At 39.9% G+C, this 27,287-nt stretch overlaps 2 protein-coding genes across 3 annotated transcripts in view; one reads left to right on the top strand and one right to left on the bottom strand.

Moving 5' to 3' along the window:
- Positions 1-26,504, top strand: part of LOC109417286 (ileal sodium/bile acid cotransporter) — a 32,817-nt gene extending 6,313 nt beyond the window's left edge. Inside the window, exons 2-3 of one of the 2 annotated variants that reach the window (XM_029860622.2) lie at positions 9,343-10,728; positions 26,223-26,504. In XM_029860622.2, coding sequence (XP_029716482.2) covers positions 9,401-10,728; positions 26,223-26,286 — 1,392 coding nt within the window. In that variant the 5' untranslated portion in view covers positions 9,343-9,400 and the 3' untranslated portion in view covers positions 26,287-26,504. The remainder of the gene's footprint in view (positions 1-9,342; positions 10,729-26,222) is intronic. The other variant, XM_019691391.3, reaches the window with a different exon arrangement.
- Positions 26,505-26,517: 13 nt separating this feature from the next.
- Positions 26,518-27,157, bottom strand: LOC109417287 (small nuclear ribonucleoprotein F). Its single transcript, XM_019691393.3, has 2 exons — positions 27,002-27,157; positions 26,518-26,914 (listed from the first exon to the last, which is right to left on the bottom strand). The coding sequence occupies exon 2, from the start codon at positions 26,885-26,887 to the stop codon at positions 26,621-26,623; it is 267 nt and encodes an 88-aa protein (XP_019546938.1). The 5' UTR covers positions 26,888-26,914; positions 27,002-27,157; the 3' UTR covers positions 26,518-26,620.
- Between the last annotated feature and the right edge of the window lie 130 nt (positions 27,158-27,287).

Genomic DNA, 27,287 nt, shown 5'->3' with positions numbered 1-27,287 from the left:
CGCCGTTTTAAAACTAGTCGAATCTTTATTTCAGCCTTATGTTATTTCAGCCTTTTGACATTTTCAGCCTTTTGTGATTCAGCCTTTCGTAATTCAGCCTTTTGTTATTTCAGCCTTTCGTGTTTCAGCCTTTTGTACGTAACCCCTATCGATCGGGCTTCATGAGTAGAGCTCAAAAATGAATATCCGACCAGTGTCGCGAAGCATCAGCGTACATGTCACAAAAAAGCTGATAAACACCAAACTTGTATCACCCTGTCTCTGCGGTTTCTGATTCGCTCTCTCTACAGTCGCTAACACCAGAAAAGACAGAATCCCATCATAGTCACCCGGTCACCCTTGTTTTGCTACAATCATCCTGACTTGGATACGGCTCATGTGAGTGTCATGACTCTCTCCGTCGCCTCAAGCAGATGCACGCGCAACAGCATGTAAAACTATGCATGTGTATTATCACAAGCACGGTACTACGTCATAAATCCTATTCGTTTTGCATAGCTCAGTTTAAACGCACACATTGAGCGCACCACTCAGTTCGCCCTGGCTACGGGAAACGCTCTCACTTCGCCCGTTATGCATCGTTGCTCAGAGAGATTGATTCTCTAGCAACCCGCCTGAAGCATACTCAGCAACTGCTATCGCTGCAAAGCTGCGAAGGGTGGAACCCACAACATGTTTGTCATTCCAGGCATGACATGCTAGCTGGTTCGTATCACCTTGGGAAGGGTGACTCCAGCAAGCGGTTCAAGTGATTGTCTCGTGATGGTCGTGATTATTCGCAAGACTGTATCCGACGCCATTTTGAAGCCCAAGATGACGGACCATACCTAAGATAGTGGCCACGGAATGGTAGTTTGAGCTAAAATATCATACAATATGGGTATCTACAGATCGGGCTTTGTGAGACACAGGGTACACAGATAAAAACAATGATTTTTACACGTCATGTAAACTTCATTTTAGTTATGTAAACTTAGTGTTATGAGGATTACATGATATATCATATAAATTTGTGTTATATGTCATGTAAACTCTCAGAGTCATGCTGATTTACATGACATATAATGGAAGTTTACATTATACTAGCTGTACCCGGCAAACTTTGTCTTGCCTACTGCGTTTTTTGACGTTTCAAGTTTCTAAAAACCAAGTCCCCGGTCAAAATGTATGGAAGATCGATTTCCAAAAACTCTCAATTTTCCCATGTTTTTTGCCTCATAAACCTTCCTTGGGTGAAAACTAACGGAACAAAACTAAGACGACCAAAATCGGCCCTTCCGTTCGCAAGTTATGCGCGGTCCCACGTATGCCACTGCATTTATATATATATAGATTTCATGAACTTTACATGATATGTCATGTAAACTTCTGTGATATCCCACGCTCCAATTATGTGCATCACATGTCACAGAATTTTACACTTTTTTTTCGATCTGTGTAGAGGGTCATGGTAGATGGTAGGGTAGCGGCCCGCTACTAGCGGGTAGGATAAAGGGTGGAGCAGACGGTCGGGTAGAGGGTTTGGGTGAAGGATATAGTAGAGGGAGTGGAGTAGAAGGTTAGTGTAGAGCAACGCTTCCCAACCTTTGCTTTCGCGACCCCCCAGTCTGTTGTCACCCCGCTTTTCGTAGAACAATCGCAGCATGCCTGCAAGCAGTTGGGGGGTCGCGAAAAAAGGTTGGGAAGGCGGGAATATTCAAATGTTGTAAATAAGCTTACATTACTACCTTCATGGTTTCGCTTAATGCGTTTTCGCCATTGGCGTTTTTCAATTGGGTTCTTTAGGGGTATCCGGATTATTTCAAAATCGGATTCTCCGCCCAAAAAATAGTCGAAATCCAAAATTTCATAATTTTTGGAGTTCGGGAACTATTTTTAAAATCCATTTAAAGTTTGTATGGAGAAAATTTTTTGTTCGGGTCGAACTGTCACTTTAACGATTGAACTGTCATTCTATCCACGAAAATTAAAACTGTTTTGTTGATTTAACCATCAAAACAAAAGTGTTGTAATCCAATAAAATCACGTTATACTCAGAAAAATGAGCTCTTTCGATTAGGCTATAGAAAATAGCAATATTTTATTCACTAAACAACCCAATTGACACCGATTTGGTTTGTTGTTGATGTTTCCTTTTTGTGCTGTGATTGTGAAGAGTGTAATCAATGATTACTAATCATGTCTAGTTTGGGTAGTGGCTTCGGCTAGGAAACCTCAGATCAATTTTCAGCGTAAGAAGCGCGTAGCCCAAGTGGCTCTACTTCGAAAAGTTCATTTTCGTAGGGTAACTTCTGTATAGATTACCTTGTGAACCCAGTTTGCTTGTTTCATTATAAATGAAGTGTCGTGCCTCGAGCATGCTATATCTTAGAATAACGTTAACAGTATGTTTCAACATTTCCTTATGGATGCCTTCAAGCAAGCTCTTGTATTCAGCATCTTTTCGCTGGTATTTGGCAGCATTGCTACGATGATTACATCACCTGAAGTAGCTCAAACATTAATTTGAGATGCTTCAGTTGGATGTATTACTTAGGTACAGTTCATGGATAACTTGACATAGAATTGCACGTAACCCAACTCTGCATGAGCAGAATTTGTCATGAGTTGACTGATTGGCATGTGTCAGATGAGGAGTCTCCATTTGACCTTCTTTGCACTTTTGAGTGTTCCTTCGCAAAATTTGCGTATTCAGGCGATCCTGCTTAACAAACTAGGGAACCTGTACTAATTGGTTGCGACCACATTTTACGGATAACTCGCATCCATTGCTACTCCAAGAGAGTTTCATTGTGGTTTTGTACCTACAACGCCCTCCATTGTGGTATGCCATAACTATTGCTTTGAAAGAAGCTTGTCCTCTGCGGTCTGTGCGAACCGTAAGAGGTATTCCTGAATAGAACTCTGATCTGTTCAAGTTCAAAATATCTTCGGATAAACCATTCTTTTGTATAGTTACGAATCTCTAGCTTCCGCTTGAGAATTATAGCTGTATAATCGACTTAGTGGGCCCTAAAAAGCTCTGCTTACATCAAATCTCCAGGTGCAAATGGGGGTTTGTCCTATTTTTCTCCAAAGGGATTTGAGTATTTCAAACATGTTTTGAGCTCTCGTAGTTTGCTATTGGGTATTTTCATGGCGTAAAATTGCTCTATAGTTTTAACCCGAAAGGGTGCGTGCGTTGTATAAAGAAGAAATGAGTTCCAGATTCATCTGGTTACCTCGTTCTTTCTGAAATGCTTGAAACGCATTGTCGATTATCACATCTGTGATATTCGTCTGGCTGACATGCCTTTTCATGTGAACTCACACGCTTCCCAATTTGGGATGTCCACAGTAACTCTTTTACACAAAGTTGTATACGTTTTCAAGAAAGTACTTGCTCAAACGTAGTTTTTGCTTGGGTGATTTCTTGAATATTGAGGATGCTTTCAATGTCACATTGAAAGTGGCATGACGTCACAAGCTACCTCCAATGAGCTATAGGCTCTCTTTACGCTTATGCGTTTTACAATGTCCTTTTCAGGGCACTGATTAAACCCGTTGTGGTATGGGCTATAAGCTCTCGTTGCGCTTATGCCTTCATTCCTTCTTCTACACTGAAAAACAAGAGAACCCAAATTTGAGTATTTTTAAACTCACTTTTGAGTTCTTTTTTGCATCCTGTTTCATTCGCTCTCTTTATTGTTGTCAAAGAGTGAATAGCAAAACAACCCAACTTTGAGAGTTCGATGCGGGAAGCCAAAATTGAGTAAGTGGCACAGTACCGAAAGTTGAGTAATTTTAACTGACGGTTGAGTAAAAAGAACCTTGACTTTAGGTACTTTGGCCGTATACGCCTAAATGCAAACTACCTACCTAAACATCGACTCCAGCAACTCAAAATTGGCTTCCCGCACGCAACCTCGAAGTTGGGTGGAATGAACTCACTTTTGGGTACTTTCGTTTTTCCGTGTAGGGCACCCCTTTCTATTTCATCACCTTTCCCTTTCCTAATCCCATTCCATCCCTTGCCCCATTCCCTCAGGTAAATGATGAAATAGGCTTATGGACTTATCCACCGATGAACTGAATTTATCGCGGTCCGAGAATTTTGACACTAGAGCGGGGCCGTTTCCAATCAGAATTGGACGATTCTGATTGGAACAGACCCCGCTCTAGTGTCAAAATTCTCGGACCGCGATGAATTCGGTTCATCGGTGGATAAGTCCATATGTATGGCGATGGCACAAATGTCCCAAATGGAGGATAACGTGCCTCTGGAGGCGGCCTTCTGATACCAGTTCAAAAACTGGTTGTCTAAATAATAGTGTTTTACCCGAACGGTTCTAACTTCGCGATTATTAATTATTCAATCGAGCCCAAATTTGTACCAAACAGTCAAAATTTGAGATTTTTTTATGCACTCTATGAAAAGTTACAGCGTGTTGAATTTTTTTATAGAGAGAAAAAAAAGTTGCCTATCCCAAACATTTTGGCCATCCCCTGTATATCTATTGCAGGAACAATGAAAAGAACTCCATCAGTTGCTATATATGCCCATCTCAATATACTGCCATTGCATCAATTTGGTAAACTACAAGCGGCAAAAAGTGCCCTGCAGTTTATCCGTTACAATAAAGTACTAGATGGGGATCTTGTTGGACATTTGAGGATCATCAAAGACTTCAAATTAAACATGGACATAAAAACAGGAGAAAATTGGATGATAACGAAAACCAACTGTGATGTTCCCTTCAAAGTGGTGAAACCATGTCGCTATGTTTGAGATGCTGGTGGGCCAAGTTTACGTTCAGGTTCTATTGTATTTTATACTGATGGGTCAAGAAGGGAGAAAAAACTGGAGCTGGTGTTTTTGGCCCTGGTATCAGTAAGGCTATACCGATGGGATGCAGTCCCACTGTATTTCAAGCGGAAGTTCAAGCTATTTTAGAGTGTGCCAACATTTGTCTAAAAAGAAATTACAGATTTTCCAAAATCTGTATTTTTTCGGACAGATTAAATGCACTAAAAGCTTTCACTTGTTAATCAAAGCTAGTTGTGGAAATGCATTATTTCTCTGAAGCAATTGACCAATAGGAACAAGGTAACTTTATACTGGATGGTCATTGTGGAATTCTGGGAAATGAAAAGGCCGACAATTTAGCCCGACAGGGTGCAGCATCAAGCTTTGCACGCCCTGAACCTTTCTGTGGAGTTCCTGAGTGTACTCTTCGGATGAAACTAAAAACTTGGGAAAATGTCCACGGTAGAATCTGTTTGGAATGCCACGGATACATCCAAGCAAGCGGAAGGGTTCATAAAACCCAGTACAGAAAAAGCCAGGTCCATATTGAATCTAAACAAAAGAGATATCAGGGTAATTACTGGTCTGATGACTGGCCACTGCCCGAGTAAATATCATCTAAGTAAGATTGGGAATATCCAATCCTCCGAAACTGTCGAGCATTTACTCTGCCCCTGCAGAGTGCTATCCCATCACAGATTGGCGGTACCGTCAACCCCTGTTGGTTTGTGTAGTGTCTACCTAATGGTTGTGTGCATAGGATATCTACCTACATGAAATACTATTCATTACAGTACCTAAGTGTCTAGGTATAATTCATTATGTCTACCTAAGGTAGTATAAATACGTGTGATCATTGGATCACACAGGAGAGACTGCACAAGCCTTGGACTGTCAACATCTTTAATATTCTTCTTTTGAAGGATATAAAAGTGGCGACGAGGATCAAGGAACGTGTAATTTCTTTTGAGTTATTGTTATTTTTGTGGAGAACGGAATTGTTCTTCTATGGCTTGCCATTATGTTGTGAACAGAATGTTCTTTTTGGCCGATGTTGCATTGACGAAATTGTCTTTTTGTTTTGGTAATAACGAAATGTTATTTTTTGTGGTGAACGAAATTGTTCTTTTGTGGCGGAATTGTCATATGTATGTTATGTTTTAGTGAATGGATTTGTGTTATTTGTACTTTTTGGTAAAGTTGCCGATATTGGGATGACGAAATTGTCTTTTTGTTTTTGTAGTTTTGTTAGCGAACAGATATGTTCTTTGAAAGTGACTCGTCAGTTTATTTGTGCTATTATTATTTTGGTGATGACTTTCTGAGTTTTCTAAAGGGGAAAGGACTGTAGTGTCTACCTAATGGTTGTGTGCATAGGATATCTACCTACATGAAATACTATTCATTACCTAAGTGTCTAGGTATAATTCATTATGTCTACCTAAGGTAGTATAAATACGTGTGATCATTGGATCACACAGGAGAGACTGCACAAGCCTTGGACTGTCAACATCTTTAATATTCTTCTTTTGAAGGATATAAAAGTTTGAACGACACCTCATGCAAACCAACAGGGTTCATTTTCTAATTTGAACTTCTAGTAACCCTGTGGGCGTCAAAAAACACACTGATGGTAACCCTTTTAGCTGTTTTGTTTTGATTCTGCGTTCCGTTTCACCCCGTTCCATAAGCAGAATGACGTTTGAACCATTTTTTTTAGTTTGAAAGATGTGCAGATCAGCAGGGGTCAAATTAAAAGGTGTTCAGATTAGATGAGGTCAAACCAACGTGGTCACACGGTATTTGGTAAAGAGTTTCTAGAGCCCTTGAAAATTTGGAGAAGTAATGTCAACAGGGTAATAAACTTTATAAAACGAGTTGTGCCTAGTTGCGATCAGGTGTTACATCAACCATTGTCCATCACAGCTCAATTGTGACAGGATATTTGACTAGCACCAAATTAAATATGGGTCATACCACAATATTCCTAAATAATGGACGCAGTGTTTGAAAACCTCTACAGATGAAGGATAAAAAAACATCTCGAACAATTCCAGATATAAAAAAAACTGTTCCATATTTCTGAAAAGACTATACAAAAGTAGTTATTCACGCTATGTATCAGTTACTTTGTTTCTTCAAGCTTCTAGTTATCCAGCTTTTTACGCTGGCTATAAAACAGTGAGGGGTGATTCGATTATGACATTTCTTGCCGACAGATTTTATAGTTAGGTCTGAGTATTCTAAAAATGTAGGTTGTTGATTCGACTGTCAAAAATTTTCACAAATGTTTGTAGTTGGCCGTATCGTTTCATGATTCTCATTTGTAATTACTTTTTTTGTAATTTTAGGCACAATTGATAGGATCAACATTATATTGGCAGCTGAGAATACATTTTTTAAAAAGTATTGGTAAAGGCTCATTGCAATCGAATGGAAGTAAGTGATGTGTCTCTTTGTGATGTGTCTCTTACCAAGCATGGAACAGTGGAATACGAAGCAACAGTTTAAATAGGAAGGATGTCTCATGTTTCGTCTGGGATCTGGCCGGATCTCTTCCCATTCACGACCCTTTTACATAATACATTTCGTTTTCCAGGGAATGCGTTAAAACAAAAACTGTATGCACCCAAGGAAAAACTTTGAGAATTTAACTGGATCCCTATGTTTTCATTTAACCTTCTGATAAGAGGTTCAAAAACTGAAAGTACCCACTTATGCACGAGCGGTAATAATGGCAATGGGTTTCAATGTTTCACATTGGGTAGGTTCATCTGAGCGCTTGAAATTTCGACGTTTCTTGGGGATCGCCTCGGGGATCATCTTCGAATGGTGGACAAAGGAACGAAACCGCTTCTATTTTCCTCTAAGAAACGCTCGTTTGTACTCCACTACCGCCATTACCGTTCGCGGATAAGTGAATACACCTGCTGGGCTATGAGGATCCAGATCGTTTGATATTTTCAATGCACGGAATTATGACGCTCAGTGAGTGTTGTTATGCCGGAATCTTAGTCAGACTTTCATAATCAAAATCCTCCTACAAGTTGTACAACCCTTCAGGATCGCTATTAGGACCCTGCAATTTTCTGATCTAATAGTCGAAAAAGTTTTTGCTGCAAACGTTTTGCACTCCATTTACAGGTGCCAGATCGTTCTGTATTTGACGAGGGTTAGTACTACAGTTAATTTTTAGTGAAATCCCTTCCTTGGTCCATGAATTGATATCCTGGCATTTATTTCATACCACACAGAGCGTATTTTTCACAGTATGAACCTAAAAAGCAAGATTTTTATGAATAAATTGGCAATTATAAAATAAATTTCATTTCACGAAAACCAGAATTATGAAATCCTTGACGTTTTATCGTAAACAACATTTTTTTTTTTCAATCTTGAGCTTGCTTCGATCAAACTATAAAAAAATTATAGTGTCGGCAAGAAATGTCAGAGAGGGGTGATTAAAACTTTATGGCACGCCAGCGTAAAAAGCTGGATACATGATACTCTTACGATGTCAATGAAGTCCTCAACTCAATTATGTACTAATATTTTCTCCTAATAAAGGAAAGGATTCTAAATAACTTTACCGATATAACTTTGTCATAGAGTCCAGCCCCAAGGGATTGAAGCATATTCACCGGGCAACAATCGAACTGAGGGTGTTAATTTACGGAAAGTAGGCCACCTTGCTCGAGCCTCGAAGGGCTTAATTGGTAGTTCAACTTTCAGACCAATGTTCAAACACCATGCAAACAATGCCACACTTATCAATAATCCTGCAAACTAGTCATCGAACATCGTCTTTCCAGAAAGTAATAACCAGTATAGGTGGTAGTCGTATTTCATAACTCATTCCACTTCTATTTGGCTTTCTATTTCTAATCAACGAGAGATCGCGTGATTATGATAAGTCATCATTGGCCATTATCCTTTTCACTCGTCATCAGTGAATCAATTTCCACTATCGCGCAACAATAATGACAATGTCTCAACCAGACTTCAACACTGCGACATAGATTTGTTATAGAAATCCTAAATACAGAGAAACTGGTTGTCAAAAATGTTTGAGCAAAAATTATCTACTTGTTTTATCGCTGACTTATGATTGTTCTCCATGCAGCGTGAAAACTTCTATAAGTGTAGTCCACGTGTGCGGAAAGCCTCCTTATAGCGGTTGCCAAAAGGTTTTGGTCAGAGTTGTTGGCTTTATTAAAAGTTTTGTGAAACAAGTCGGGAGAACCTTTAATAGAACATAATAAAATAAAAATGTTACTTAGATAAATAATGAATTCATTAAGTTGATGAACTTTTCAAACTATTAGGTTTTAACATTGAATGTCTAGTTATGTCCAGACATCGCAATGTGTTGAACAGTACTATCAGACAAGCATCTCTTCATTTTCACCCTTTCTCTACTCTTTACTATTCCATGCAACTACATCGTGATGGCGATAAGCTAAACTTATCATTTATCCGCACACTTCAAACTAAATAGAAACCGTTTGATAGTCCACGACCGATTACAATTTTCTTTTCTACACACTATCCCACAGCTGACGACGAACGCACTCAGTGTTGTAACCTCCTAACGTTCGGACGCATGGGACCACGATGACCTGCCCGCTGCTCAGTTTCGTCGTCTTCCTGGCTGTGGTGCTTCTGCATCTGGTGGCCTATTGTAAAGCGGCTCTCGTCGATTCATCCGGAATTGTTGTCGGCGGTGCGGGCCGGTTTAAGGATGATGACCCTCTGTGGACAGCCCGGTACGATCCGGCCACGCTGCTGATCCACATGAACACCGTTGGAAACATCAGCCTTCGCTTGGAAGGCTTCACGACCGCGGATCTGCAGGATCAGCCGAACATTCAGCTGAAGAGCGAACGGAGTCACGTGGCCACCGTGCTGGAAGGTGCCATTCCGATAGCGGAGATTCGGAACAACGGGATCTTCGAGGGCGAATTCAACGTGACGGGGTCGTTTTTGGGGTCTGCGAACTTGTACGTAGAACTCCGGACAAAGGATAACCGAACCGTAGCTTCGAAGGAGAAACTCCCGGTGACGGTCATTCGGGAGGAACGGGTCATTGATAAGGTGTTCACGATATCTGTTGCGGTGCTGGTTTCGATCTTGTACATCAACTTTGGCGCGGCCTTGGACATTCCAACGCTGAAGGTCATTGCCCGGAAGCCGATAGGGCCGGTTATTGGATTCCTAGCGCAGTTTCTGTTCATGCCCCTGCTGAGCTATGGACTGGGGCATGTCCTGTTTCCGGATAGCTACGAAATGCAGCTAGGTTTATTTTTCACCGGAGTTTCTCCCGCTGGCGGGGCGTCGAATATCTGGACCGTAGTGCTGGGCGGAAATTTGAATCTCTCGTTGGCCATGACCACGATCAGCACCTTTGCCGCGTTTGGTATGATGCCCCTGTGGATCTTCACCCTGGGTAAAACCATCTTCAACAAGGGGAACCTGGGAGTTCCCTATCGCAACATTGCCTCGTTTGCCATAGGGTTGGTGGTGCCTCTTGGAATAGGACTGCTCATCCAGCGTTACAGCCCAAGAACTTCCCGAATCCTCGTGCGAATCCTGAAACCCATGGCCGCCATCCTGATCCTGTTCATTGTTATCTTCGCCATCGTCACCAACCTCTACCTGTTCGAGTTGTTCTCGTGGCAGATTATAGTGGCCGGATTGGGACTGCCGTGGATCGGCTACGTTTTCGGATACATTGCGAGTAAGGTAGCTCGGCTGCCCACCACCGACGCTTTGGCCATTTCGGTGGAAACCGGAATCCAGAACACCGGCATTGCCATCTTTTTGCTACGGTTCGCACTGCCACAGCCGGAGGCCGATCTGACGACGGTTGTTCCGGTGTCGGCCGCCATTATGACGCCGTTCCCGCTCATGGCGCTGTATCTGGTGATGAAGTTACGCGAACGGTAAGTTGTTCCATTGTTCTTCTTCTGTTATAAGCTACATATACACATCACTCAAACGGTTGTTCGTACCATGCATCAACGATCTAGCATAGCAATTATGTAAGCAGGTTGGCCTGAGTTTGTCGGTCGTGTGGCCGGATTTAGCCAACCATTTGAGTGGTGCGTAAATAACCTTTATTTTTTCAGCAGGGCTGGTAGCGAATGTACAATGTAAAACACAGTTTTCTATCATAACCCGACTTTAGCCTGGCAATATCCTTTAGTGTCCTTGTTTTTATACGGTTAGAGTAGCTCGTGACGGGCTTGGTGGTCTGGGCGGCTGTTCGAGCCGGTATGAAGTTGATCATCAATATTAACTTTTTTTCTCGATCAGCCTAGATAGCTGTGTAGTGTCGGTAGCGATTGTCTTAATTGGCTAAGAATAACACTACGGATCGCCTGTTCCGGTGGTAAGAATCCACCAACAGGTGACCCCTAATTCATGGTGTGATGCGGCTTTATAAAGCATATATGCTTACCGTGCCTAGGAATGAATGGCTAGGGGGGGGGGTCTAATAAAACCAATACCAGGGCGCCTTCCACAGTATGTAGCCCTTACTGCGCTAACCGGAGCAATGATGGAGTGGACCTTATGTTTCTCCGAGACAATCGGCTGCCCATCTTTAGTCTCACTTGAGGCTAAATAAGGGCGGGATTATGAAGATGTTGTTAATTAGTTTAAATTTTCACCTATATGGTTTCGCATTATGCGATTTACACAGTGTATTCTGTGTATCCTCGCCTTTGGCGTTTTCCAATCGATACCGATCTGGTTTTATTGCTGTTGTTCTTTATTGTGCTGTTATTGCCAAGAGTTTAATCTTACCTAGCTTGGGTAGCGGCTACGGTTAGGATAGCTCAGATCAATCTTCAGCATAAAAGAACAGCAACGATCAATCTTTGCAGACTTATGCAGAATGGTACAACTCAAGTGGCCTTGGTACAAGAACCTTACTTTCGTAAGGGAAATTTTTATCTAGGAAACCTTGTGAACCCGGTGTTTGCTACTTTCAGTAAACATTAAAATGCAAACTCGCGTGTCTTGCCTCGAGCCTGTGTGCTTGTCAACAACGCAATAGTTGCTACACTCATCTCTAAACTAACCACCAGAGATGTATGTACCATCACAATTGATGTATTTGTTGGAAACCTCAGCAGGAAATACTGTCTGTGTGTTCGATGTATTTACAGCATGATGAATCATCCCCTACGGATGCTTTCAAACAAGTCATCGCATACTGCACTTCAAAAGACCTTCCGCTAATTGTTGGCAGTGATGCTAATGCTCACCATATTATCTAGGGCAGCTCAGACATTAACTCACTAGCGTGCACAGGGGGGGGGGGTGGCAAAGGGTGGGCACTTTTTATTTATTTTTTTTATTTATTTGGTATTCAAATGCATGTAACTTAAGATAATCATCTTTTTTAATGTTACAATGTGGTTCTTCATCTGGAGTTCACGTAATTTCTTAAAACTATAATTTGTTCTCTTTTGCTAATCATACCCAATCACCGCAGATTCTGCAGAAGATCCTTCTTGAATTGTGATGTAGAATTAAGATCTTTCAAATAAGTTGGCAAACTGTTCCAGCTAACAACACCCCTAACAAAAAACGATTGGCTATAATAACAAGAACTATGCTGCGGAACTCTGAAGCTTTTCGTCCGTGTTCCTCGTAGTGGCACGAGCTTTTCAAAGAGATAAGCGGGCGAAGAAGTTTTGATTATTCTAAACAAAGACACGCACGATCTGTATTTGTAAAAATTTACGAAGGAACAACCTATTAAGTTTTTTTGTAAGTGAGAAACGTGAGCATAGCGCGAAAGATTATACACATAACGTACACAAGCATTTAAAGCAACCCTGAGCTTATCGACTGATCCGGCCGTTGCATTAGAGTAGACAAAATCACCATATATAAAGTGAGGTAAAATCAAAGATTTAAAAAGTTTTAACTTAGTTCCAGAGTCATAATGCTTAGTTATCAAACTCAATCTTTTCAAAGACCCATAAACTTTGGAGCATTGGTTATTTATATGGGCATCCCATTCTAAATTATTTTTGAAAAGAAGTCCTAAATTTTTAGCATTATCAACAAATTCAACTACTTCACCATCAATTAAAATTAGAGGTGGTTGAGGAGGAACTTTACGCTTCGAAATAAGCATCGCCTTTGTTTTTTCTGAATTAATGGGAAGTAAGTTTTCTTTAGACCATTTTATGACATTGCGAAGATCATGGTTTATTAAATTACCAATGGTAAACAAGTCGCTGCTACCATCGGTATAAATATAAATTTGGACATCATCAGCAAAAAGATGTACCGAACAAAACTCTAGAACACTTGGTAAATCGTTTATAAAAAGGGAAAAAAGTACTGGTCCCAGGACGGATCCCTGTGGAACTCCAGAAATGGTTGATGTGAAATCAGATAGCTCATCGTTACAGGACACAGCTTGAGTACGATTTTCTAAATAATTTCTTATCAATTTTGCAGCAGGATTTGAAAAATTGTACAGAGAAATCAATTTGTTTATCAATTTACTGTGTACTACACGGTCGAAAGCTTTAGCAAAGTCTATTAATAATAGAATTGTTACGCCATTTTTGTCAACTGTCTGTGCGATGTCATCATGTACTTTCAACAAAGCAGTTTCGGTACTATGTTGACTTCTGAAGCCTGATTGGAAAGGATGGATAAAATTCATTCTATTAACATATTGCAGGATTTGGCCTTTAAGCAGCTTCTCAAACACTTTAGAAACCGTAGACAGTAAACTTATTGGCCGCAAATTCGAAATAGATTTTACATTGGGTTTTTTGTAGATTGGAATGACTTTGCTACGTTTCCAATTGGTAGGAAATTTACTAGCAGATATTATTGAGTTAAAAAGGTGTTCAAAAACAGGTAAGGCATAGGAAATAATAATTCTTAGAAAACTTATGGGTATTCCATCGAAGCCAGTCGCATTAGATTTGATATTAAATATTGCATTTATTATCTCATAGTCAAACACCGGTCTAAAGCGAAATCCATTATCATTTGAAGAAAACTGGATTCTTTCATTACCTAGAGCCGAAAAGTTTGATGAAAAGTAATCATTGATTGAATTCACGGAATGCTCACAAACAACAGATGAAGAATTTTTCGGTGAAATTCCAAGATTCTTTACATTTTTCCATAGCTGCTTACTAGGAAGATTCAGATTTAACCTCTGGCGATCGTAGGCTGCTTTAGCATTGAAAATCATTGAATTCACAGTGTTTCGCAATCTTTTGTATTGAGTTTTATTCTCAACAGTTTTTGACCGCTTCCAATTGCGATATGCTAAATCTCTTTCGATTATCGCTTTTTCAATATCGTGATTAAACCACGGATTCTTGCGAAACTTTCGAAATTTCAATGGAAAAAATTGGTCATGTAGTAAACTAAAATGATTATTCAACATATCAGTTAGAATATTCGGGTCATCAATACAAAAATAACTGTTCCAGTCAATTTCGAAAAAGGCTTCGAATAGAGATGCGTTATCGAAATTGAAGTAATCACGGTACCAGTAACCGGATTGTCTATCCAGCTTTGAAAAATTCAACGATGCAAAAATGAGATCGTGTTTAGAAATTCCTGGCATTGAAATCTGGCTGAATTTCAGTACTTCAACTGGTGTATTTGTTAACAACAAGTCTAATAGCGAACTTCCCGAATTGAAGAAGAAAGTAGGCTCATAATTTACAACATTAAAAGACATACTTTCAACTACATCGTTGAAAAGTTTAGATCTTCTAGTTTCTTTAAGGAGATCGGTATTGAAATCACCAACGAAAAAGGAAGAGGAATATCTGAAAGAAAATTCATTAATATGATTCTGTAGCAAATCAGAGCAGTCAACTTCAGGGGGGTTGTAATAAACAGCTAGTAGTAAACGATTATTACCTACTTGAATTTCTAAAATCATATATTCGGTGACATTAGATGAACGACTCAAATTTACTAATGATTTCCTGATCAGTCGATAAGTCAAGTCTTTTCGCAAGTAAATACAGATTCCTCCCCCATGCCGGTTTCGATCATTCCGAATAAGATGAGAACCCTCAATATTTATCATGGCGTCACTTATTGTATTATTAAGCCAAGTTTCTGTGAAACAAGCAATGTCTATCTTACAATCCGTTAGCATATTTTTAAGCTCCTCAGATTTACTAAATTTGCGCGCACACAAACTTTGCACGTTTATGTGGGCAATATTGAGCTTGTTCTTTTGCAGCACGGCGTTGACTACAGCTTTACAAATGATATTATTGTCAGAGATATTGCCGCTGGAAACCATAGTATCATCCATTGTCAATTAAGAGTTCAAGATACTTCAAGAAGAACCCACCCACAAAACCTACAGCAAAAGAGTAATCTACAGCAAAAGAGAACAACCACTTAAAACTAAACATAATCCATAGCATACGACGAATCATCGATCTCAATTTTGTCGCAGCAAAATCAAACTAATATAGCACATCTAATTCCACAATACTGATTCATTAGGCAATTCAAAATCTAATTCATATAGCAATTCATAATCTTCCAAAAACACATTCAATTCAAATCATATCAACTAAAGTTAGATCTGCATCTCTGCTGAACGGCAGCAGCATCTATACACGAATTCAGAATTATGAGAATAGAATCCCTATTAGTAGCAACAATCCAACAGCACCAGCAACAGCAACCCAGCAACAGCAACCCAGCAACAGCAGTACACCAGCAGCATCAAAAATACCCATTATTGATTCCCGGCAGAGGCAGCTACAAGCTTTTAGGAAGGAATGGATTCACGGAAAAAATCAGGAAAGAATTCACGGATAAACGCGGACTAGGAGAATGATATTGCAAGGAAAGGGTAAAACTGTTGTTAACTTTCAGGAGTGGATGGATTGATGGAATAAAAGTAGGAATGGAATCAAGGAAAAAGTAGGTAGGAAAAGAATATTTTATGAGGTAAGGGTTTTACTTCGTGGAGCAATCTGTTGGAGTGAATAGATTGCAGATGCGGCTTCCGATCCCTTCCGTTTAACAAAAACAACTCCGTTCCGAGTAGTAACATTCTCCAGTTGTCCCGATTTTCTCAACTTGATAGCTTCGGCCCGAATTTGTCTCGCATTGCTTGTTAGGTTCTCGTTTATGTAAACACGATTTGCACTCTCAAAGCCAATGTTTTGCAGGCATAACGAACGTTTTGAGAGATATTGGCGGTAGAACTCATTTCTCTCCTGGCGAAGAGAAAACTCGCAGAGAATGAGTGGCGATGCACCCGATGATATCGGCCCTCGGGTCATACGCCGCAGACAAACGATCGGGAGGTTGTTTTCGTCAAATCCAATTGAGACAGCAATTTTGCGAAAAATATCGCTCAGATCCTCACGACTTTGATATGGAATACCAGAAAAAACGAGATCCCTATTCTTCTCGATACGGCAAGCAGCTTCGGCAGCAAGATCAACATCGGCGCATACATCTGCTATAGCGTCTTCTAGCTTGGCAACTTTTTCCGAACACTCTTCCCGCACAGCCGTCAGCTTATCTTCGATGTTCGACATTCTTTTCTCCAGTGCCGCATTACAGCTCTCGATTTTCGTCTCAATTCTCTCGCTGGTAGTCCTGAGCATTGATTGCATCTTATTCCACAGATCATCCAGGCTCACTATCTCACCATCATCGTGTTTGGTGAGGTCATCACGGGATCGCTTAGCTGATGATCCAACCAGGGAAGATGTCGATCCAGATCGAGTAACCATACCAGCACTCAGCGACATTTTGAAGAAATGACAAGTGATAGCAGGCGATAGAAGAAATCTGAAGGGGTATAGCCACGAAATTTGTTTACGGGCAAGGCAATTTGCGACAATAATCGCTCAGAAAACACTTTTCACTATGATACTTCAATCGCTACGGCTTCTGGATGCTTTTGTTGATAATTCGGCGCACTCGTTTTATTCGACGGAATTATTTTACAGATGAAAAAATAGATTTGGCTGCGAACACCTTAGCACTAGGTACTGTCGCACATCCCTTCAGAATTACTTGCCCCCCCCCCCTTCTATAAAAAAATATATGCACCATTTTTGCAATTTGGATCTTACCACGCAATGTTGAGAATCACTGAGCTATGGTGCACCATTGACACATACAATTTCTTAGTATTTCATGCACAACCATGACGTTCTCAGAATCATCTAGACTAAACTCACACACGATCTTCTAACTAATCAGTGATGTCAGCACCACATTTGAAAAACATGCACCATTTTGGCATTTTGTATTCCAAAACTGTATTCCATGTACGTGAACCATGGTGACTTCGGCACCACATTGAATTCTAAGCACCATTTTTGCAATTCGCGCACCTAGCCATACAAAATAACGAGTATCACTGAATAATATTGACGACTAATACAGCACACTAACATCATGCACCTTCTTCAAAGCTTTCAATACACCATCATGATGTCCACAGAATGATCTAGGTAATCACGTATTATGATGATCGCATGAAATGCCTTTTTATCAATTAAGTATCTAATACCTCATACTGATATGCACCATCATGAAACTTCATGCACCATCACAGCTCTTCAAGCACCATTTCAGCGTTTATCATATCATCTAGGCATCTAAAGCACCGTAATGCCGTGAGCATCACATAAAATACATTTTTTGTATGCTATGCACCATTTTTGCAATTCATGCACCTAACCATATTGATAAGCTTTGAAAAACGGTGACAACTAATGCATCATCTAGCATCATGTACCTTCTTCAGAGCTATCCAACCACCATTTTGGCATTCACTATATCATCTAGGCATCTTATGCACCATTATGATGCGGTTCACAAGTGAATTTGATGCACCATTTTGACATTTCGCATACAAAATAGCATTCCTTGTTCCTGGTCTATGTTGATTTCTGTGCCGTATTGAGTTTCCTGCACCATTTTTGCAATTCGTGCACCTACATATGGAGTTTGTTGAGTATAACTGAATTATGGTAAAACTAATGCACCATACAAACATCATGTAGCTCCTTTGCATTCCATGCACCACCATGATGATCACATAAATATCTAAGCACCAACTCACGCTTCATCTAAGCATTTAATTCACATTTGAACTTCATAAGCTCAATTTTGCCATATCGTAATTTGTATTTCGATACCTGATCCATGTTGACTTCCGCACCACATTAAATTCTATGCATCATTTTTGCAATTCTTGCATTTTGGATCTAATCACCCAATGTTGAAAATCACTGAATCATAGTGGCAACAAATGCACCCCTGATACATACAATTTTTTTAGTATCTCATGCACACCCATGATGTTCTCAGAATCATTTTTAGGCTAATTTCACGCACCATCTTTTAACTAATCAGTGATGTCAGCACCATAGTCGAATAACATGCACCATTTTGGCATTTCGTATTCCAAAACTGTAATCCATGTTTGTGAACCATGGTGAGTTCGGCACCACGTTGAATTCCAAGCACCATTTTTGCAATTCGTGCACCTAGCCATACATAATGTCGAGTGTCGCTGAATAACGGTGACAACTAATACAGCACACTAACATCATGTACCTTCTTCAAAGCGTCCACAGAATGAACTAGGTATCCACGCATTATGCTGATCTCATGCACTATCTTTTAATCAACTAGAAATCAAATGCATCATACTGATATGCACCAACGTTAAATTTCATGCACCATCAAAGCTTTACAAGCACCATTTCAGCGTTTATTATATCATCTAGGCATCTGATGCACCATTATGTTGTGAGCTTCACATAAAATACTTTTATTTTATATTCTATGCACCATTTTTGCAATTCGTGCACCTAATCATGCAACATGTTGATAATCTTTGAATAACGCGACAACCAATGCAGCACACTAGCATCATACGTCTTCTTCAAAGCTTTTCATGCACCATTTTGGCATTCATTATACCATCTAGGTATCTTATGCACCATTATGATGTGGTTTACATTTGAATTTGATGCACCATTTTGGCATTTCGCATACAAAATAGTATTCCACGTACCTGGAACATGTTGATTTCTGTGCCACATTGAGTTTCCTGCACCTTTGCACGAATTGCATGTGCACCTTAATATGAAACATGACGAGTATAACAGAATCATAGCTAATGCACCATACATACATCATTCATTCCATGCACCACCATGATGTTCACAGAATCATCCAGGCACCATCTCACGCACCATCTTTGAATCAAATATGTGTCCTAGTATGTGTCTAATTGCGAAATAATGCACCAATTTGTGGAGAAATATTTCGAAAAACTCCTGGAAAAACTTCTGGAAGAGTTCCAGCAGGGGCTCATTAACGAACCCCTGGAGTAAACTCTGGAGGCATTCCTGGAAGAAACCCTGGAGAAATTCCTGGAAGAATTTCTGGAGGATTCTCTGAAGGCATTCCTGAAGGAATCCTTGGGAGAATGCCTGGAGGTTTCCTTGGAGGAACTTCTGGATGAATGTCCGGAGGAATTTCTGCAGGAATCACTGAGGAAATTTCTGGAGGGACATTTGGAGGAGTTTCTAGAAGAATTCCTGGAGGAAGCTATGAGAAATTCCTGGAGAAATCCCTGGAGGAATTCGTGAAGGAATCCGTGAAGGAATAACAGGATGAAACACTGGAGGGGTAACAGAAGGATTCCATGAAGGAATCCATGAAATAATTCATGGAGGAATTCCAGGGTGAATTGCTGGAGAAATTCCTAAAGGATTTTTTGGAAAAAATCCTGCATGAATTTGTGGAAGAATTACTCGAGGAATTCAATGACGAATCCTTGCAGAAATAACTGGGAAAATCTCTGGAGGAATTTGTGGAGCAATTTCTGGAGGAATCAGTGGAGTCATTCCTGAAGAATTTTTTGGAAGAATCCGCGAAAAAATTCTTGGAGCAATTTCTGAAGGCATGCTTTCAAGAATCATTGGAAGAATTTCTGGAGGATTTTCAGGAGGAATACTTGGAGGAATCCCAGGAGACAATCATAGAGAAAATCCTAGAGAAAGCTTTGGAAAAATTCCTAGAGAAATCCCTGCTGTAATCCTAGGAGGAATTCCTGAAGGAATCCGTAAAGCAATTCAAGGATGAATCCCCGGAGAATTATTAGAGAAACTTCTGGAAGAATCCCTAGAGGTTTTTCTGGAGAAATTCCTAAAAAAATGTAGGAATTCCTGGAAGAATTTCTGGAGGATTTCCTGAACGAATTCTTTGAAAAATTTCTGGAAAAATATTTGCGGCTTCCTGAAGGAATGATTAAAGGAATTCCTCGAGCAAAAGAATTCCTAGAGGGATTTTTGAGGAATATCTAAAAAAATCATTGATGAATCCCTGGAGAAATTCCTAGCGAAATCTATGGAGGAATACCTGATGAAATTTTTCGAAGAATTCCTGGAATAGTTCCAGGAGAAGTTTTTTTTCTGGAGAAAACCGTAGATAAATTCTTGTAGGAATACCTAGAAGAATTCTTGGAGGAATCCATGAAGAATTTTTAAGATGATTTTCTGGAGCAATTAATAGACAAATTTGTATAGTTGTTCCAGGAGAAATTTCTGGAGAGATTCCTTGAAAAATTCCAGAAAAAAATCCTGAAAAAATGTCTGTAGAAATCCCTGGAGAAATTTATCGAGGAACTCCTGGAAGAGTTCCGGGAGAAATTTCTTTAGGATTTTCTGGAGAAATCCGAACAGGAATTCATTTAGGAGTTCTTGCAGAAATTCCTGGAGGAATCTCTGTAGAAATTCCCGAGGGTATTCAAGATGGAATTAACGAAGGAATTTTTGCAGGAATAATGGAGGAGTTCCTAGAGGAATTTCCGAAAGATTTTTTTGAGAAATTTTTTGCGAAACAATCCTGGAGAAATTCCTGGATGATTTTCTTGAGGAATCTCTGCGGAAATTCCTGGAGGAATACATGTTTGAATTCCGGGAGGTATTTCTGGATAAATGGATCATTGAAGCCGACTTTTCCGCTACCCACCGCATCAAAACAAAAGCGCCACCGTATATGGACGGTAACACAGTGACAGCAGTCGAGTTACGTCAAACACACAAGGCTACGGTGGCGCTATCTGTTCATTTCATAGCGGCCGTTTTAGTTATTTTAGTGATCCATTCCTGAATAATTTTTTGGTGGAATAAATAAAGAAATTCCTGGATAATTTTTTTAAGAAATTTCTGGACAAATATTTAAGGCTTGCCGGAGGAATGTCAAGAGGAACTCCTCGAGGAATTTGTGAAGGATTTTTTTTAGTAATTTCTGAAGAAACTCATGGATGGACTCCTGGATACATTCCCGACGAAATTCCTGGAGGAATCCATGGAGAAATCCCTAAAGGAATCCATGGAGAAATCCCTAAAGGAATTCCTAGAGAAATTCCCAGAAAAGATCCGGGAAAAATCCCTGCTGTAATCCTAGGAGGGATTCCTGAAGGAATCTGTGAAGGAATTCAAGGATGAATCCCTGGAGAATTCCTAGAAAAAAAATCTGGAAGAATCCTTAAAGATTTTTCTGGAGAAATTCCTAAAAAAATGAAGTAATTCCTGGAAAAAATTCTGGAGGATTTCCTGAAGGAATTTTTTGAAAAATTTCTGGAACAGTTCCGGGAGAAGTTTTTTTTTTTCTGGAGAAATTTGGAATACCTAGAGGAATTCTTGGGGGTATCCATGAAGATTTTTTTAGACAATTTTCTGGAGCAAAAACTAGAGAAATTTGTATAGTTTTCCCAGGAGATTCCTGAAAAAAATCCAGAAAAAAAATCCTGAAAAAAGTTCTGTAAAAATCCCTGGAAAAATTTCACGAGGAATTCCTGGAAGAGTTCCGGGACAAATTTCTTCAGGGTTTTCTGGAGAAATCCGAGCAGGAATTCCTTAAGGTATCCTTGCAGAAATTCCTGGAGGAATCCCTGTTGAAATTCAAGATGGAATTACTGAAGAAATTTTTGAAGGAATGAATAGAGGAATTTCTGGAGGAATTCGCGAAAGAATTCTTTGAGATATTTTTTGCGAAACATTCCTGGAGGAATTCCTAGAGAAATTCCTGGATGATTTTCTTCAGGAATCTCTGGAGAAATTTCTGGGAGAATCCATGTTTGCATTCCGGGAGGTATTTCTAGATAAATTTACAGAGATGAACCAGCCACGGGCTGAAAGTCTCTTTAATAAAGATAATAAAAAAAAATAGATAAATTATTTATGAATTCTTAGAGGAATAACTAGAGAAATTCCTGGATGACTTCTTTAAGGAATTTCTGGGCAAATATTTTCCTGGAGGAATGTCCTCGAGGAATTAATAAAGGATTTTTTAAAAGAAATTTCTAAAGAAACTCATGGATGAATTCCCGAAGAAATTTCAGAGGGATCCATGAAGAAATCTGTGGAAGAATTCCTAGAGAAATTCCCGGAAGAGATCCGGAAAAAAATATTTTGAATTTCCTGGAGGAATCCATGGGGGAATTTTTCGAGGAATTCTAGGAGGAGTTCCTGAAAGAGTTCCGTTTCATTTAGGATTATCTGGAGGAATGCGAGGATCAATTCTTGGAGGAATCCCTAGATGAAATATTGTAGGAATTCTGACAGTCATTCCTAAAAGAAAATTTCAGGAGGAATCTCTGGATGAATTATTGGAGTATTTACCGGAGGAATTATTTGGGAAATTTCTGGTGAAATATATGAGGCTTCCTGGAAAATTAATGGAGGAATGCCTGAAGGAACTTCTCGAGGAATTTCTGAAGGAATGTCTGGAGGAATTTCTGAAGATATTAATTATTGCATCCCTGGAGGAATTCCTGAAGAAATTTCAGGAAAAAAATCCTGGAGAAATTCCTAGGGGATTCCGTGGAGGATTCCCTGGTGGAATTTCTCGCGGAATCATTCGAGGAACTCCCGGAATTCCTGGAAGAGTTTCGGGTGAAATTACTTTAGGATTTTCTGGTGGAGTCGATGGATGAATTTCGGGGAGAAATCTCTGGAGGCATCTCGGAGGAATTTCTGGAGGAATGTCTAAAGGAACTACTCGGGCAAATTCTGAACGAATACTTGGTGGATTTTTTTGAGGAATTTCTGAAGAAATTTATGAATGAATTCCTGCAGGAATTCGTGGATAAATTGCTGGAAAAATCCTGAAGAAATGCCTGAAGGAATCCGTGGAGGATTTCCTGGACGACTTCCTTGTGGGATTCCTCGAGGAATTCTTGGAAGGGTTCCGGGTGACATTCTTGGGGAACTCAGGCAGAAATTCCTAGAGGATTTTCTGGAGGAATGCCTGGAGGAACTGCTGGAGGAATTTCAGGAGTTCTTCCTCGATAAATTTCTGAAAGAATTCCTGGTGGAATTTCTGGAGGATTTTTTGTGGAATTTCTGAAGAAATCCATGAAGGAATTTCTGATGAAATTGTTTGAGAATTCCCTGAAGGAATCCATGGAAAAATCCTTGGAGAAATTTTTTGAGGAATACCTGGAAGAATTCCGTGAGAAATTCCTTTAGCATGTTATGGAGGCATCCGTGGAGGAAATATTGGGGGACTTCTGACAGACAGACATTCACAGTTTTCCTAGAAAAATGTCAGGAGGGATCTCTGGAGGAATTTTAGGAGTATTTACTGGAGGAATTCCTGGGGGATTTATATGAAGAATTTCTGGAGAAATATATGAGGCTTCCTGGAGAAATAAAATTTCTGAAGGAATTCCTGGAGGAATTTCTGGAAGAAGTTTCTGAGGAATTTCTGAAGAAATTCAGTAATGAATCCCTGGAGAAATTCCTTAAGAAACTTTTGGAAAAAATCCTAAAGAAATTCCTAGAGGATTGCTTGGAGGTATTCCTGGAAGAGTTTTGGAAGAAATTCCTTTAGGATTTTCTGCAGGAATCCGTGAAGGGATTCCTGAAAGAAATCACTGGTTGCATATTGGAGGAATTTCCAAAGAAATGTCTGAAGGAACCCCTCGAGGAATTTCAAAAGGAATATCTGGAGGAATTTCAGAAGAAATTCATTATTGAATCCCTGAAAGAATTCCTGAAAAAAAAAAACCTGGAGAAACTACTGGAGGAATCTGTGCAGATTCCTCGCTAAATTTTTGGAAGAGTTCCGGGAGACATTCTTTTAGGATTCTCTGGAGAAATTCTGGCTGAAATTCCTAGTAGATTTTCTGGAGAAATCCCTGGAGGAATTTCACGAGGAATTCTTGGAGGATTTTTTTTAGGAATTCCTGTAGGAATTTCTGGCGTTATTTTTCGAGAAATTTCTGGAGGAATTTGTTGAGGATTTTAAGAAGGATTTTTTGCAATGATTCATGAATGAACCCCTGAAGGAATTCCTGAAGAAATTCGTTGAGAATTCCCTGGATAATTTTCTGAAGGAACTCCTGGAGGAATTTCTCAAGGAATTCTAGGAGATATTCTTCAGAAATTCCTTTAGGATTTTCTAGGGGATTCCGTGGGGCAACTTCTAGAGGAATCCCTGGAGGAAATTTTTGGGGGAAGTGGATTTTTCTTAGAAGAAATTTCTGGCGGAATTCCTGGAGGTAATTTTGGAAGAATTCCTGGAGTATTTACTGGAGGCATTCCTGGAGGAATTCCTGGAGGAATTATTTGAGGAATTATTGGAGAAATATATGAGACTTCCTGGAGGAATTTCTGAAGGAATTATTGGAAGATTTTTTGAGGGAATTCCTGGAGGAACGCATGCACGAATCTTTGGAAAAATCCTGGAGGAATCTCTGTAGATTGCAATAAGGATTCCGATCAAAATGTTCTATCTAGGAGTTCCGACATTCTCCTAGCATCATTAATTGTCTAGAATCAAAATTCTTTCACAACGACAATATTTTTTTCTATAATTGATAATTTTCTAGATATTCTCCATTGTATTTGATACGTTTATAAAATTTTATAAGAGTCGAGATAATGACTTCATATTTAAGTTTCTTATTGCCTTGAAAACATTACCATCCGAAGCCTTCTCTAGAATCCCAATATGAAGTGCTTGGTGATGTTGGCACAACAACATGTTGAAACCCCTACTTCGGAATTTATATTGTGTGTAACACCATCATTCTATTTTGCACCATGATCACACATATATTACACCATTATTATAGTGCCAACGTGCCTCTTCATGTGAACCAACATGCCTACCAATCTGGTAAGTCCACTGTGACTATTTTACACAAGGTTGTTTACGATATCGAGAAAGCACTCGCTCAAAAACAATCTTTTTTGTGTGTTTTCTTAGATATCGAGGCTCGAGGGTGTCGAGGGCTTTGACAACGTGCCTTTCGATGCCATATTGGAAGCCGCACGGGGTCATGGTATATCTCCAATGATTTCCAATTGGATTCACCAAATGCTCAAAAGCCGATATCTCTTCTCTATAGAATATATATATATACATTGCGTCTAGCAGGGATTGAGAAATTGAGTGTTTGTGGATGCCCCCAAGGGGGAGTCTTACCACCGCTTTTGTGGAATCTCGTAGCAGATACGCTATTGAGGCAACTCAGTAATAACGGTTTTCCTACTTATGGTTTTGCCGACGACTACCTAGCATTGTTAGTTGGTATGTGTATCACCACCCTTTTCGACCTGATGCAAAGCGCCCTTCAGGTATAGTTGTGGGTTGGTGTCGCCAATATGGCCTTTCGGTTAATCCGAGTAAAACATCTATTGTTCATTTTACGGAAAGGCGAAACCGTAATGGCGTTCCACCTTTGCGTCTCTTTGATTCTGAAATCGATGTGACTGAACAGGTAAAGTACGTTGGAGTCATTTTTGATTCCGAGCTTTCCTGGACACCTCACATTGAGTTCAGAATCAAGAAAGCTTGTATGGCCTTCGGGCAATGCCGGCGAACCGTTGATACAACTTGGGGTCTAAAACCCAAGTATAACAAATGGATTTACACAACTGTATTTCTGTGCATTCTATTCCTCATGTGGAGTGTAGTGAATAGAATTTTCAAAGCAGACTTTTATTTTGAAAGAAAAAACTGCTTTTAAATGTTTGAAGATGACGATGATTTCAATGACGTATTGTTCAACGTTAATGGCCATGTCTGAAGCGTTCTCTTCAACTCCCACGGCAACGCTCGAAGTTCTATAAAAGGAATAGACCTTATTAATCCCCACGATCACTCCTTCATATCCATACCCTCGACTTGGCTTAAAAATAGAATAATTGGTTTCAAATCATCAGCCTTGTATGGGAAGTCGAAAAAAAAACTACTCTACCGTTAATGTTTTACATCAAAACAATATCAGCTTACCAAGTTCTGAAAAGATGTAAATCAGAAGTGTAATCAGTGGCTCGCTACCAGCCTTCGCTCGTATATACCGATGTCCCCATTTATATGTTTGTGTCAAACGTCAATATGTGTTTCTTGGAAGTCAATCTTCCTACCATTCCCCTTCACGTTCCTTTCCAGATATTCGGTACGCAAGGATGAACTGATCCCCAAGGGCCAGAGCCGCCATGCGTTGGCACCCACTGCCGAGGATGAAACTCCCTAATCGATGCCGATACGAATATATTTTCTTGCAATGCATGATATTGTAATAAACGTTTAAAAGAAGTTTCTGCATTGGGTACAAATAGAAATAGCATCGAGGAGATCGATTTTGTACTGATTTTTAGAAGAAACAATATATTGTTTTGTGATATAAATTTAACCGACCTCAATCCTTACTCGAATATCCGAATGTCCATCTCCGGTGTTTATTACTCCCTCTCACACACGTTACCTTAAATCTAGTAGTCGCAGTTCTCACATACTCTAGCAGTAGCCCTAGTCCCTCATTTCTCCTTCCTCGTCATCGTCGTCTATGCCCCGGATGTACAGGACATTATTGCACCGGATCAGTACCTCGCCCAGGTGACCGGTGTTCTGTCCATCGACAAACTCCTCGGTGTTGGCCAGCTGCATGTTCATATAACCATCCACGGACACCAGGAAGCCTTTGTACTCGTGGCCCCACTTGAGCTTGATGATCACCGGTTTGCCGGTAAGTCCGTTCAGGAACGGCTTCGGATTGATTGGCATAGCAGTCGTCATTTTGGCGGACGGTTTGAGGTTATATACCTGTAAGCGAAACAAGCAAAATATTATCAGAAATCTCATTATTCAAGTAAAACATTTGAAGGTACGGCATATTTATATAGTACTTACCAAACTGGACTACAAGCAATGGATTTTAAATACGTATTTCACGTAATTTACGCAAAAATAGTTTCCAGAAGAAGCGAACGCGTCTTTCGCAGAAAATGTCAACAAAACGTTTTGACAGTTTGCACAAATGAACACCGTACAGATGCGAATGAACACGCGATACAGTGACGTGTGGTAGGGGGATCCAAAACGGGTGATCGAGGAGCAGGTCAGTCGAATCCGAATCAAAACTACGCCTACCCTACACTGTATTAAAGTGCCCCACACTAACGAGTCTGGAATAACA

The sequence above is a fragment of the Aedes albopictus genome, chromosome 1 (assembly GCF_035046485.1).
Source record: "Aedes albopictus strain Foshan chromosome 1, AalbF5, whole genome shotgun sequence".
Taxonomy (NCBI): Eukaryota; Metazoa; Arthropoda; class Insecta; order Diptera; family Culicidae; genus Aedes; species Aedes albopictus.
This window is presented reverse-complemented; position numbering and strand designations above follow the sequence as displayed.